At 46.5% G+C, this 13,494-nt stretch overlaps 1 protein-coding gene across 1 annotated transcript; it reads right to left on the minus strand.

Moving 5' to 3' along the window:
* Positions 1 to 8,991: 8,991 nt before the first annotated feature.
* Positions 8,992 to 10,004, minus strand: htr1e (5-hydroxytryptamine receptor 1E). The gene has a single exon (XM_033026381.1). It carries the CDS (start codon positions 10,002 to 10,004, stop codon positions 9,006 to 9,008), a length of 999 nt encoding a protein of 332 aa, XP_032882272.1. The 3' UTR covers positions 8,992 to 9,005.
* Between the last annotated feature and the right edge of the window lie 3,490 nt (positions 10,005 to 13,494).

The raw sequence follows: 13,494 nt of genomic DNA on the forward strand, positions 1-13,494 counted from the left end.
CCATTTCTCCCTTTCCCTTCCAAAGAGGAAGAAAGATTCTACGGGGAGTAAGGGGCGACCGTGGCTGACAAGGGAAGTCAAGGACAGTATAAAAATAAAAGAGAAGAAGTATAACATAGCAAAGATGAGCAGGAAGCCAGAGGATTGGGAACTTTTAAAGAGCAACAGAAGATAACTAAAAAGGTAATACGGGGAGAAAAGATGAAGTACGAAGGTAAGCTAGCCAAGAATATAAAATAGGATAGTAAAAGCTTCTTTGGTATGTGAAGAGGAAAAAATTAGTTAAGACCAAAGTTGGACCCTTGAAGACAGAAACAGGTGAATTTATTATGGGGAACAAGGAAATGGCAGACGAATTGAATAGGTACTTTGGATCTGTCTTCACTAAGGAGGACATAAACAATCTCCCAGATCTACTAATGGCCAGAGGATCTGGGGTGAGGAAGGAACTGAAGGAAATCCACATTAGGCAGGAAATGGTGTGGGGTAGACTGATGGGACTGAAGGCTGATAAATCCCCAGGGTCTGATGGTCTGCATCCCAGGGTACTTACGGAAGTGGCTCTAGAAATCGTGGATCCATTGGTGATCATTTTCCAATGTTCTATAGATTCAGGATTAGTTCCTGTGGATTGGAGGGTAGCTAATGTTATCCCACTTTTTAAGAAAGGCAGAAGAGAGAAAACGTGGAATTAAAGACCAGTTAGCCTGACATCGGTGGTGGGGAAGTTGCTGGAGTCAATTATAAAAGATGAAATAGCAGCACATTTGGATAGCAGTAAAAGCATCGGTCCGACTCAGCATGGATTTATGAAGGGGAAATCATGCTTGACTAATCTTCTGGAATTTTTTGAGGATGTAACTAGGAAATGGATAGGGGAGAGCCAGTGGATGTAATGTACCTGGACCTGGACTAGAAAGCCTTTGATAAGGTCCCACATAAAAGATTGGTGGGCAAAATTAGAGCACATGGTATTGGGGGTAAGGTATTGACATGGATAGAAAATTGGTTGGCAGACAGGAAACAAAGAGTAGGGATTAACGGGCACCTTTCAAAAGTGGGGTACCGCAAGGCTCGGTGCTGGAACCGCAGCTATTTACAATATACATTAATGATTTAGATGAAGGGATTAAAAGTAACATTAGCAAATTTGCAGATGACACAAAGCTGGGTGGCAGTGTGAACTGTGAGGAGGATGCTATGAGGATGCAGGTTGACTTGGACAGGTTGGGTGAGTGTGCAGATGCATGGCAGATGTTGTTTAATGTGGATAAATGTGAGTTAATCCACTTTGGTGGCAAAAACAGGAAGGCAGATTATGATCTGAATGGTATCAAGTTGAGAAAAGGGGAAGTACAACGAGATCTGGGGGTCCTTGTTCATCAGTCACTGAAAGTAAGTATGCAGCTACAGCAGGCAGTGAAGAAAGCTAATGGTATGTTGGCCTTCATCACAAGAGGAGTTGAGTATAGGAGCAGAGTTGTACAGGGCCCTAGTGAGACCACACCTGGAGTATTTTGTGCAGTTTTGGTCTCCAAATTTGAGGAAGGATATTCTTGCTATTGAAGGAGTGCAGCGTAGGTTCACGAGGTTAATTCCCGGGATGGCGGGATTGTCATGTGTTGATAGAATGGAGCGACTGGGCTTGTATGCACTGGAATTTAGAAGGATGAGAAGGGATCTTATTGAAACATATATTATTAAGGGATTGGACACTCTAGAGGCAGGAAACATGTTTCTGATGTTGGGGGAGTCCAGAACCAGGGGTCACAGTTTAGGAAAAAGGGGTTGGCCATTTATAACGGAAATGAGGAAAAACCTTTTCACCCAGAGAGTTGTGAATCTGTGGAATTCACTGCCTCAGAGGCAGTGGAGACCAATTCTCTGAATGCTTTCAAGAGAGAGTTAGATAGAGCTCTTAAAGATAGTGGAGTCAGGGGATATGGGGAGAAGGCAGGAATGGGGTACTGATTGTGGATGATCAGCCACGATCACAGTGAATGGCGGTGCTGGCTCGAGGGGCCGAATGGCCTACTCCTGCAGCTATTGTCTATTGTCAATTGTCTATCACCAACCACCTATATTCCTTCATCCGGCTTCACATTTCACGCCTCTTCTATCTTTATATCCTCATCTCACACTTTTTGTCTTTTCACTCTGGCCTTTATCCATCCATCAGCTAAATCAAACCCCCCCACTCACCTGTATCCACCTAGCACTTGCCAGGATTTGTCCCACCCTCACCATGCTTCCAGCTTTCTTCACTACTGCTACAGTTTGAAGAAGGGTCCCGGCCCAAAATGTCACCTATCCGTGTTCTCCAGAGAAGTTGCCTGACCCGCTGAGTTACTCCAGCACTTTGTGTAAACCATCATCTGTGGTTCCTTGTCGAGCTCGATTACTCAACATCTCAGTTCTTTCCTTTCAATTAAACACCTAAAGAGAAGTGATGGGGGGGGGGACGTGTGTCATTGCCATTCACCTGGAGTTTGACAACTTGCATCCATTTCCCAAACATTATTTACTTGTGCACGAGGAACCCAGCACAGTTGCAATTACCGTACTGCTCCCGAAATCTGCTCACAGCCGTCAGCTTTACACAGGTTTTGACCAATTAAAATCTTGCACACTCTCTAATTTCTTACTAGCATGTGTAGAATAATAATCACCAATCATTATATGTTCTTAAAAATATTTAATAAAAACTACATGCTATTCAATTCTCTATTTGCATTTAACCTTTATGAAGACTTTCTCAAGGACCTTGTGCTGTGCTGTTATTGTGAGCTGTATTATGCCCCATATCTGAGGATGGATGTGCTGGTGTTGGAGAGGGTCCAGAGGAGGTTTATGAGAATTATCCCGGGATGATTGGTTTAATGTATAACAAGTGCTTGACAGCTCTGGGCCTGTACTTGCTTGGGTTTAGAAAGATGAGAGGGGACTTCGTTGAAATTTACAGAATAGTCAAAGGCTTGGTTAGAGTGGATGTGGAGAGGATGTTTCCACTAGTGGGAGAGTCTAGGACCAGAGGGCACAGCCTCAGAAGAAAAGGACGTACCATTAGAAAGGAGATAAGGAGGAATTTCATTAGCCAGAAGGTAGTGAATCTGCGGGATTCATTGCCACAGACCACTGTGGAGGCCAAGTCATTGGGTATTTTTGATCAGTACAAGTGTAAAACGTTGTGGGGAAAAGGCAGGAGAATGGGGCTGAGACAGAAAGATAAATCAGTCGTGATTGAATGACGAAGTAGACTCGATGGGCCAATTCTGCTCCTGTGTGTTATGAACTTATAGCTAACAGTGTTAACGGATGACTCTCAAGAACCTTGTGCTGTACAAATAAATCTAGCTGCACATCAAAGGATGCCTCTCAAGGAGATGTACAGTCTGAAGAAGGGTCTTGACCTGAAACGTCACCCATTCCTTCTCTCCAGAGATGCTGCCTGACTCGCTCTCCAGCATTTTGGGTCTACTTTCGATTTTAACCAGTATCTGCAGTTCTGTCCTACACATTACAGCCGTAGCTATTTGCACGCTAGCTTAACCTTTGTCATACTGCAGCTTCCACAGGTGTAATTCATACGTGCTCCAGAGGTGACCACTCGGTTTAGTGTTGGCTGCCTGCAGTTCCATCCACTGCAAGTTCACTTACACCTGATTCAGTGAGTCCGAATGTACAGAGAGAGACACAGCCTGTGCATGTTTATTCATAATCATACAGCATGGAAACAGGCCCTTTGGCCTAACTTTGTGCATGCCGACCAACATGCCCCGCCTACACTAGTCTCACCTGCCTGCATTTGGCCCTTATCCCTCTATTCCAAACAGACTAAGACAGAATCCCTTTGTGCCTGCCTTTGTTTCAACTTCATTCATCTCAGATGTTTGTGATCAAAGCCAAATGTTCAGAAATTGCCAATGTTGTATAAAGAACCAGCCGCCTAAAAAAAAATCATCCCTTCACCTCTCCGTGTTTGACAGCTCCCGGTGCTAGATCAAGAGAAAAGTTGCCGTGGCAACAGATTTACTTGTCGAAAGAGGAGATGGTGGAGGAGAGAAAGGAGACAGATGTTCTGAGGGATGAGTCAGATCAGTAGGAAGAGGAGGGAAGGAGCGAATCCCTCAGAAGGAGTCGGGAGAATGGGAATATAATGGAGAACCATGTTGGTAAAGGTGGATGATATGAAGGAGAAAGCTACTGAAGTGAAGATGATGTGTGTTGAAGATTGAGTGATTATGTAGAAAATAAGGAAACAAATAATCACTGAAGCTAAATTAGAAGCAACGTTTTCAAAAGCTGCATCACTGAAAATGATTATTGTCACCGAGGTACAGTGAAAAGCTTTTTTGTTGCGTGCTATCCAGTCGGCGGAAAGGCTATCCATGATTACAATCAAGCCGTCCACAGTATACAGATACAGGATAAAGGGAATAACGTTGAATGCAAGTCCAGTAAAGTCTGATTAAAGATATAGTGGCAGAGATAGGGTAGACAGTCAGAACCTTTGTCCTAAGATTGAAAATACAAATACTAGAGGGCATAGCTTTAAGGTAAGAGGGGCAAAGTTTAAAGGAGATGTGCGGGGCAATTGTTTTTACACAAAGGGTGGCGAGTACCTGGAACTCACTGCTGGGGGTGGTGGGTGAAGCAGATTCCACAGTGGCATTTAAGAGATGTTTGGATAGGCATATGGAGTTGCAGGGAATAGAGGGATATGGATTATGTGTAGGCTGTTAAGAGATGATCTTGGCAACGTTCAACATGGACATTGTGGGTCGAGGGGCCTGTTCACGTGCTGTACTGTTCGATGTTCTATGTTCTAACACATCAGCAACTCTGCACCATAGCGTCACCGAAGTCTGACACACCCATCCAAAGGAAGTAAAGGAACACAACCGCGCTAAGGGACAGGGATAGGCAGGGCGCTCACAATCTGGGCCTGGCAGTCAGGGCAGATCAATGGTTCTTTTATTATCACGTGTACCAACATACAATGACATTCATTTTTTGCATTATCAGTAAGACGATTATGTACCGAATGCATAGAAAGAGCCCACTATATGCAAGTCCCCAGGTTTTGGTGCCATTTCACCGTCCCAGCTGCAGCTGGCCATGAAGGCCCGTTGCAGCCATCATATTCGTCTAGATCGCCAGCGAACCGTCGTTCCAAACCAAAATCACACCAACTTCAGCCTTCATGGCCCAGGGGGCACCTCCCGCAGCCGACCTTGTGGGAACAGAAGGTAAGACCCCCGGTTCTCCAACCGGCCCTTTGTTCCAGCATCCGCCGCTATTGCCGACTCTCTCCACCCTCCGGTTCTCAGTCTTTGGGGACGAGCAGGAGACGAGCCTCAGACCAACTCCAGGTGTACTCCCTCGGTTGTACGGCGGGTGAGTCAGGCCTGCTGCGTGTCAGGATTTGGCAACAGCCTACAGCTCTCGGCGAGCTTTCAGATTATTGTATTGCATTCCATAGCATTGTAATGAATGGCATCTAAATCAAGGCACCATCAAAAGTACAACACATGGAGAAAGTTTTGGCCTAGATCTTGGGACAACAATAATGACAAACAAGTATATATTCCCCACAGTTACTGACAGCAACATTGTCATATTACATGCATGTCTATTTTACCATGGAAATCTCAAAGCTAGTGTTAGTAACTCACTCCCCAGGCTGTGCTGTTTGCAACCTTCTCCATTGAAGTCATTCGAACGGATACGAATTTCTGGTGTTTGTGAAGTAATTAGGTGAAGTAATTAGTAATTGTGAAGGAATTAGCAGTTTCAGATACAAGACATCCCCGGGTAATGTTTTAACAGGCGACCATTTTGTCCGTATGACGGAAAACACACAAAAGTCACTCACTCGATGTGGAAACCACACCTGCACAGCATCGAATTGAATGACATCAAAACCACACAAGGCTGACACGAAGGAACAATGGCCAGATGTGGGGCGGCACATTGGCGCAGTGGTACAGTTGCTGAGTCACAGCGCCAGAGAGCCGGGTTCGATTCTGTCTACAGGTGCTGTCTGTACGTAGTGAACATTTTCCCCGTGACCTCATGGGTTTTCACCAGGTGCTCCGGTTTTCTCCCACACTCCAAAAATGGAGTTTGTAGGTTAATTGGCTTCGGTAAAACTTGTAAATTGTCCCTCTTGCCCACACTAACCAACATGTCCCATCTACACTAGTCCCACCTGCCTACATTTGGCCCATATCCCTCTAAACCTGTCCTATCCATGCACCTGTCTAAATGCTTTTTAAACGTTGCGATAGTACCTGACTCAACTACCTCCTCTGGCAGCTCGTTCCATACACCGACCACTCTTGTGTGGAAAAAGTTACCCCTCAGGTTCCTATTAAATCTTTCCTCCCCTCACTTTAAATCTAAGTCCTCTGCTTCTCAATTCCCCTACTCTAGGCAAAAGACTATGTGTTGACCCAATCTATTCCTCTTTATATGTGCATGGATTATTATATCCTCACATGAATAACCAAAATAATGTTACTACATTTCGTATTTTATTGACAATATTTTTACTTTGAGTTTCATTTCATGTATGTTCTATATATTGCTAAAACGTTCATTAAAAGTGATTTGCTGGCTATTGGTCTGTGTTGTTTGATGGTGTCATAGCTGCTCGTCACCAAGGGTCTCGCAAAACTATTCCTGAAAGCAGCAAGTAATGAGAAAGCATTGAGCCTGAAGAATGGCTCTGACCCGAAACGTCACCTATTCCTTTTCTCCAGAGATGCAGTCTGACCCGCTGAGGTACACCCACATTTTGTGTCTATCTTCATGAAAAATAATAAGCTCTATCCACCACAGTTTACTCCATCCGACCTCTATTAATGTAAAAACAAGGAACTGCAGATGTTGATTTACAAAAGAAAGACACAAAGTGCCGTAGGAACTCAGCGGGTCGGGCAGCATCTCTGGTGAACATGGATAGGTGACGTTTCGGGTCGGGATCCTTATTATTGCTCATTTTATGCGATTTACAATGTTACCAACTTTATGTTATTGGCAGGCTTGTCTATCGAAATAAAACTGGTGCTGGAGGGAATAGACAGGTGACGCTTTGGGTTGGGGCCTTTCTTCAGTCTGATTGTAGACCGATAGGGGTTCCCTCCAGAGATGCTGCCCGAGCCTCAGAGATGCTCCAGCACTTTTTTACTGAAGATTCCAGCATCTGCAGTTCCTTGTGTCTCCATTGTTTATAGAGATTTCTCTTATAGCATCTAAGTCATTGGTATATAAATATATAGTCATACAGATGTGCAGCATGAAACAGGACATTCAGCCCACCGCCTATGCTGTCCATCAATCATCCATTTACTATTATAGAACTTTGAACACCACAGCACAAGAACAGGCCTTTGGCCCACAATGTCTGTGCCGAACATGATGCCAAGACAATCATTCATTTCACTGTTCATAACCCATATCCCTCCATTCCCTGCATATGCAGTCTTTTAAATGCCATTCCCTGTATCTGTCTCGGCAACATGTTCCATACACTCACCACCCTCTGTGTAAAAACTTGCCCCGCACATCTCCTTTAAACTGCCCCTCTCACCCTAAGGCTACGCCCATTAGTATTTGATTTTATCCCCTATCCTTTTGCTTTAGACTCTAGAGATATGGTGCGGAAACAGGCCCTTCGGCCCACCAAGTCCATGTTGACCAGCGATCACTCCATACAGCATCACCATCCTACAAACTAGGAACAATTTACAATTTACAGAAACCTATGAACCTGTAAGTCTTTGGAGTGTGAAAGGAAACCGGAGCACCCGAAGAAAACCCACACAATCACAGCGAGAGCGTGTAAACTCTGCACAGACAGCACCTGTAATCAGGTTCAAACAGGCAGCACTACAGAAGCACCATATGCCACCTATCCTGGAAAAACAATCCTGACTCTCTACCCTATTTATGCCTCATAATTTGATATACTTCTAAGGTCTCCCTGCAACCTCCAATGTTCCTGACATATTATTTTCACATTTATACAAATAAGGTGGCAATTGAGAACTTGCACTTGGTAGCATCTTTCATTTAAATTTTAAAACCAAAGACAACATTTTTGCCTGGATATTTTAAAGGTTTTGTTTAAAAATAGAGTCAGGCACAAAGAAACAACAGTGTCTGGTACTGAGACCATAGAGATCCAGGTCTCTGTTTATCTTCAGATACATTTGCCGGCTCATTTACAGCAGACATTTAATTACTGATGCTTAATAAAACAAATCGTTTGCTGAAAGCCACTTCCAGTTCAAGTATCGGGCCACTGTTTGCGACCTATTGCCGCACCGGTCTCTAGAGGGGACCCAGAATTTGCTTTTAGTTTCACACGTTTTAACTTCAGTTGGCCCTGATGTGGAATCCGTGTGAATGCCTTCTGGAAGTCCACAAAACCACGTCCATTGATCCTGTCCCCTAATTCAATTATTTCTTCAAGAATTCATTTGTCTTCCTAGGACTTGCACCTATTTCGCAGAAGCACTGGGGTATTAGAGCACATAACGTCTAGAAGAGGATGTGAGAGGCAGAAGCTAAGTATGGAGGGGTCTGTAATCAAGGATGTGTGTGTGGAGAGCTATGGTCATGGCGTGCATGTGTGTTGTGGTCAGTGTGTGTGTGTGCGCTATGGTGAGAGTGTATGGTGTATGGTCGTGTTGTGACGTGCTATGGTTATGGCGTATGGCGTGGTGTATTATGGCGGTGTGCCGTGGTGTATAGCGGTGGGCCGTGCTATGGTCACAGTGTTTATCGTGGTGTATTATGGTGCTATGGTCATGTTGAGCCATGCTATCGTCATGGTGTATGGCGTGGTGTATAATGGTCATGTTGTGCCGTGCTATGGTCACGGTGTATGGCGTGGTGTATAATGGTGCTGTGGTCATGTTGTGCCGTGCTATGGTCACGGTGTATGGCGTGGTGTATTATGGTGCTATGGTCATGTTATGCCTCGCTTTCTCCGAGCGCTATCCGTACCTCCCACAGCTGGCCATCCTGCGGAAGGCAGTTGCAAAGTCCTGGTTGAAGCTGGTGTAGAGGAGGGGGTTGACCAGGGAGTTGAGGTAGCCCAGCCAGGTGAGCAGGTCGCCCATGGTGGGCGAGGCGGCCCAAACCTGCATCCCGGCCAGCAGCTCCTTAACGAAGAAGGGCAGCCAGCACAGAACGAAGACGCCCAGGATGAGACCCAGGACCTTGGCCGCCCGGCGCTCCCTCCCCATGGACACGAGCTGCTCGCCGACCCCCTTCTCCCGGCCCAGCTGGCTACCCGGTTGCGGCGCCTCTGACGGGCAAGAGGTGTGAGCCAACTTGCAGCTGGAAGCTCGCCGGCGGTGAAGAGTCCTGACTGCACGGTAGATACGGTAGTAGAGGATAAGGATCAAGCCCAGCGGGGCGTAGAAAGCTCCAAACGTGGAGTAGATGGTGTAGATTGCGTGGTCATGTCTGATGGTACATTGTTGCTCCATTGTCCCATTGACCATCCGGCTTCTCCAGAACAGGGGCGGCATGGATATGGAGACGGAAAGGACCCAGGCTGCAAGTATCATGCCTGCCACCCTTCTGCCCGTCCTCCTCCGTGAGTACTGTACGGCGTCGGTGATAGCCCAGTACCTGTCCAGGGCGATGGCGGACAGGTGGAGGATGGAACAGGTGCAGAAGGTCATGTCCAAGCTAAGCCAGGCTTGGCAGACGGCCTGTCCCAGGAGCCATGTCTCGGCACTGATGTACAGGATGCTGAGGGGCATCACCGTCAGGGCAACCAGGAGGTCCGTCAATGCCAGCGAGCAGATCAGGTAGTTGGCCGGCTGATGGAGTTTCTTGGTCAGCGAGATGGCAGCGATGACCACCCCGTTCAGCGCTGCGGTCAGTATCATGACCAGGGACAGGGTCAGAGCGACCGCCGTCTTCTCAGCGAAAGACTTTGTCCGTTCTGGGCCAGAGCCCCGCGGGCAGTCGGTGATGTTCATGGTCTTACGCTGATGGAGGTGGTGGCAGGAACATCTCTTCTCAGTGAGGAAAGAAAACACATAAACACAGTGTTGGAGCAACTCAGCGGGTCAGTCTGAAGAAAGGTCCCGACCCGAAACGTCATCTTCCCATGTTCTCCAGAGATGTAGAAACAAGGAACTGCAGATGCTGGTTTACTGAAAAAAAGACAGAGTGTCAGAGTAACTCAGCGGGTCAGTCTACAGAAAGGTCGCGTCCAGAAACATCACCTGTCCATTTCTGCAATGATGTAAAAACTAGAAACTACAAATGCTGGTTTACAAAATGAGACACCAAATGCTGGAATAGCTCAGTGGGTCAGTGTGAAGAAGGGTCCCAACACAAAAACGTCACCTATTCATGTTCACCAGAGATTCTACCTGACCTGCTGAGTTACTCCAGCATTTTGTGTCTTTCTTTTTGTAAACCAGTATCTGCAATTCTTTAGATAGAAACAAAATGCTGGTGTAACTCAGCGGGTCAGACAGCATCTCTGGAGAAAAGGTGTACGTGAAATCTTGGGTCAGAACCCTTCTTCAGACTCAGCAGTTCTTGCAATTCCTTGTTTCTACATCCGGAACATGGACAGGTGACCTTTCGTGTCAGGACCTTTCTTCGGACTGATTGTAGTAGGGGAAAGTTGGAAGAGAGGTGGGGCCGTGTCAAAGCCTGGCGAGTGATAGGTGGAGTCATAAGGAACTGGTTTACAAATAAAGTCACAAAACTGCTGGAGTAACTCGGTGGGTCATGCAACAGCTCTGGAGGACGGGGACAAGCAACATTTCGGGTGGGGTCCCTTCTTCCAAAAGTACAGCCTGGGTTGCAGAATAGGTGGATACAGGGGGAGGGGGGAGGAGGTTGGGCAGATGGGTGGACAAAGGCCAGAGATGAAAAGGAGACAAAAGGCTGTGAGATAAGGAGAGACGGAGAGAAGAGGCATGAAATGTGAAGCCAGAGGAAGGATGTAGGTCAAAGGGGAGAAGAGGAAGTGAGGGTGGGATAGTGGGAGAAATGGATGCACATCCATGTGGGACACAGGGAAGAGAGGTGGGCGAAGTTGTTTGTTGGTTAGTTACCTAAAACTGGAGATTTCAATGTTCATACTGTTGGGTTGTAACCTGCCCAAGGGGCTTGGAGCGGCTTGTCACCAAGACATCCTCTGATGGACTGAGTTTGATCTTCAGAGCAGAAGCAAGGACATGGGTCCAAACTGCAAACGACCATCCAGAGCCCAACACGCGTATCTGCTGGAGAAAAAAAGGTGCTTGTGTAAAGCTTTAATAAACTCAAGGAACTGCAGATGCTCGTTTACAAAAAATGATTCAAAGTGCTGGAGTAATTCAACAGGTCAGGCAGCATTTCTGGAGAACGTGGATAGGTGATGTTTCATGTCATAGATGCGGGGCAACGGTACTGCGGGGCAAAGGTACCTTACATCACCATAGACAAGGGTTTAATCCTGACCTTGGGTACTGTCCGTTCGGAGTTTGTACATTCTCCCTGTGACCACGTGGGTTTTTTCTCCAGGTGGTCCAGTTTCCTCCCACATTCCAAACACATAGAGGTTTGTAGGCTTTGGTAAAATTGTAAATAGTCCCTAGTGTGTAGGATAGTGCCAGTGGGCTTGGTGGGCCGAAGGGCCTGTTTCTGCGCTGTATCTCTAAAGTAAAGGAAGTAAAGTCAGGACCCTTCTTCAGACTGATTGAGAAGGTGAGGGAGATGTGGAAAGTTGGAAGAGCAGGGAGAGAGGATTTCACAGAACTCCTGTCAGAGTTCAAAGTAGATTCATAGTAGACATACCTTGAGAAGATGTTGCATCGATGCAGTAAAATGTAGACACAAGGAGCTGGAGTAACTCAGCGGGTCATGCAGCATCTCTACAAAAAAAAAACAATACAAAGTCCCGCTGTGAAATCTCGTCAAGGTTGCCTTTGTATTTTTAATTGTATGTTTTTGTACGCTCTCCCCGTGACCACGCGGGGTTTGTCCGGGAGCTCTGGTTTCCTCCCACACTCCAAAGACATACGGGTTTATAGGCAATTGGCTTCAGTAATATTGTAAATTGTCCCTAGTGTGCGGGCTAGTGTACTGGGCGATCGCTGGTCGGCACAGACTCAGTGGACAGAAGGGCCTGTTTCTGCAATGTATCTCTAAAACTAAAAACTAAAACTAAATTAAAAAATGTATACAAAGTCCCAGTGCAAAATATCATCAAGGTTGCCTTTGTATTTTGTATACATACAGGCTCCGTGACTTGAGCCTCCAGGTCGTTCCGGTTGGAGGCCGCTCCACGGCGCTAGGCCCCAACGGCAACGGAGACCCGACAGGTAAAAGGTCAGGTCTCCATGCAGGGAAGAGATTTAAAAGTTTCCCCCACCCACCCCCCACCCCCCACACATACATATTTTAAAACCCGCAACAAACTAAACCCTCAACGGGACAAAAAAAAAAAAATACACACAGACTGCAGAGGCCGCTGCGACGTCGGTTGCGCCTGTTAGATAAAGTCCAGTGAAGCCCGATTAAAGATAGTCCGAGAGTCTCCAATGAGGTAGACGGTAGGCCAGGACAACTCTCTAGTTGGTGATAGGATGGTTCAGTTGCCTGATAACAGCTGGGAACTGTCCCTGAATCTGGAGGCATGTGTTTTCAAACTTCTGCACCTCTTGCCTGATGGAAGAGGGGAGAAGAGGGAGGGACCGGGGTGAAACTGGTCCTTGATTATGCTGGTGGCCCTGCCAAGGCAGCATGAGGTGTTGATGGAGTCGATGAAAGGGAGGTTGGTTTATGAGATGGTCTGGGCTACGTCCCACAACTCGTGATGGTCTGGGCTATGTCCTCAGCTTGTCCCATTTGCCTGCGTTTGTGCCATAATCAACATCGAGGGATATGGACCAAATGCGGGCAGATGGAGCACCTTGTTGAATGATGAACAATGTTTCCGTGTTTCCTGTTTCCGTGTTGTATGATCCCACACATATGTCCCTTTATTCAATCCAGAAACGAGAGCCAGGCGAGAAGGCTGACAGGGTGTGAGTTGGTTGGATGGAGTGAAAGATGTAATTAGCGGCAAGTTCAGAGGCTTGGCAGCAGTAGTTCCAGCCATTGAAAAATCAGTTTTGTTTACAGCAGAGGGAGAATGGAATAATTACATGTTGAATGTGTCCAAATGTGTTCAGCATCTGCAGTCTGGTGGTGGTGAATGATTGTCAATCTTCCAGTTACCTGATTGGTGGAAAGGCAACTCCATGAAGATGCCATGCACACCTTTCCTCTTTGAATTAAAAAAGGTAAACCTGTCTGAAAGATAAATGATCAATAGAAAAAAGACCCAGAGTAAACAAGGTTTTAGATTTGCTTTTGTCATCTCTGGCCTTTGTACAACCATCTGCATATCAATCCCCCCACCCCTCACCTGTGTTGACCCCTCACCTGTGTTGACCCCTCACCTGTGTTGACCCCTCACCTGCG

Source organism: Amblyraja radiata, chromosome 8 (assembly GCF_010909765.2).
Source record: "Amblyraja radiata isolate CabotCenter1 chromosome 8, sAmbRad1.1.pri, whole genome shotgun sequence".
Classification (NCBI taxonomy): Eukaryota; Metazoa; Chordata; class Chondrichthyes; order Rajiformes; family Rajidae; genus Amblyraja; species Amblyraja radiata.

Coding starts and splice junctions, on each gene's coding strand:
- htr1e (XM_033026381.1), bottom strand. CDS start 10,004: ATGAACATCACCGACTGCCCGCGGGGCTCTGGCCCAGAACGGACAAAG.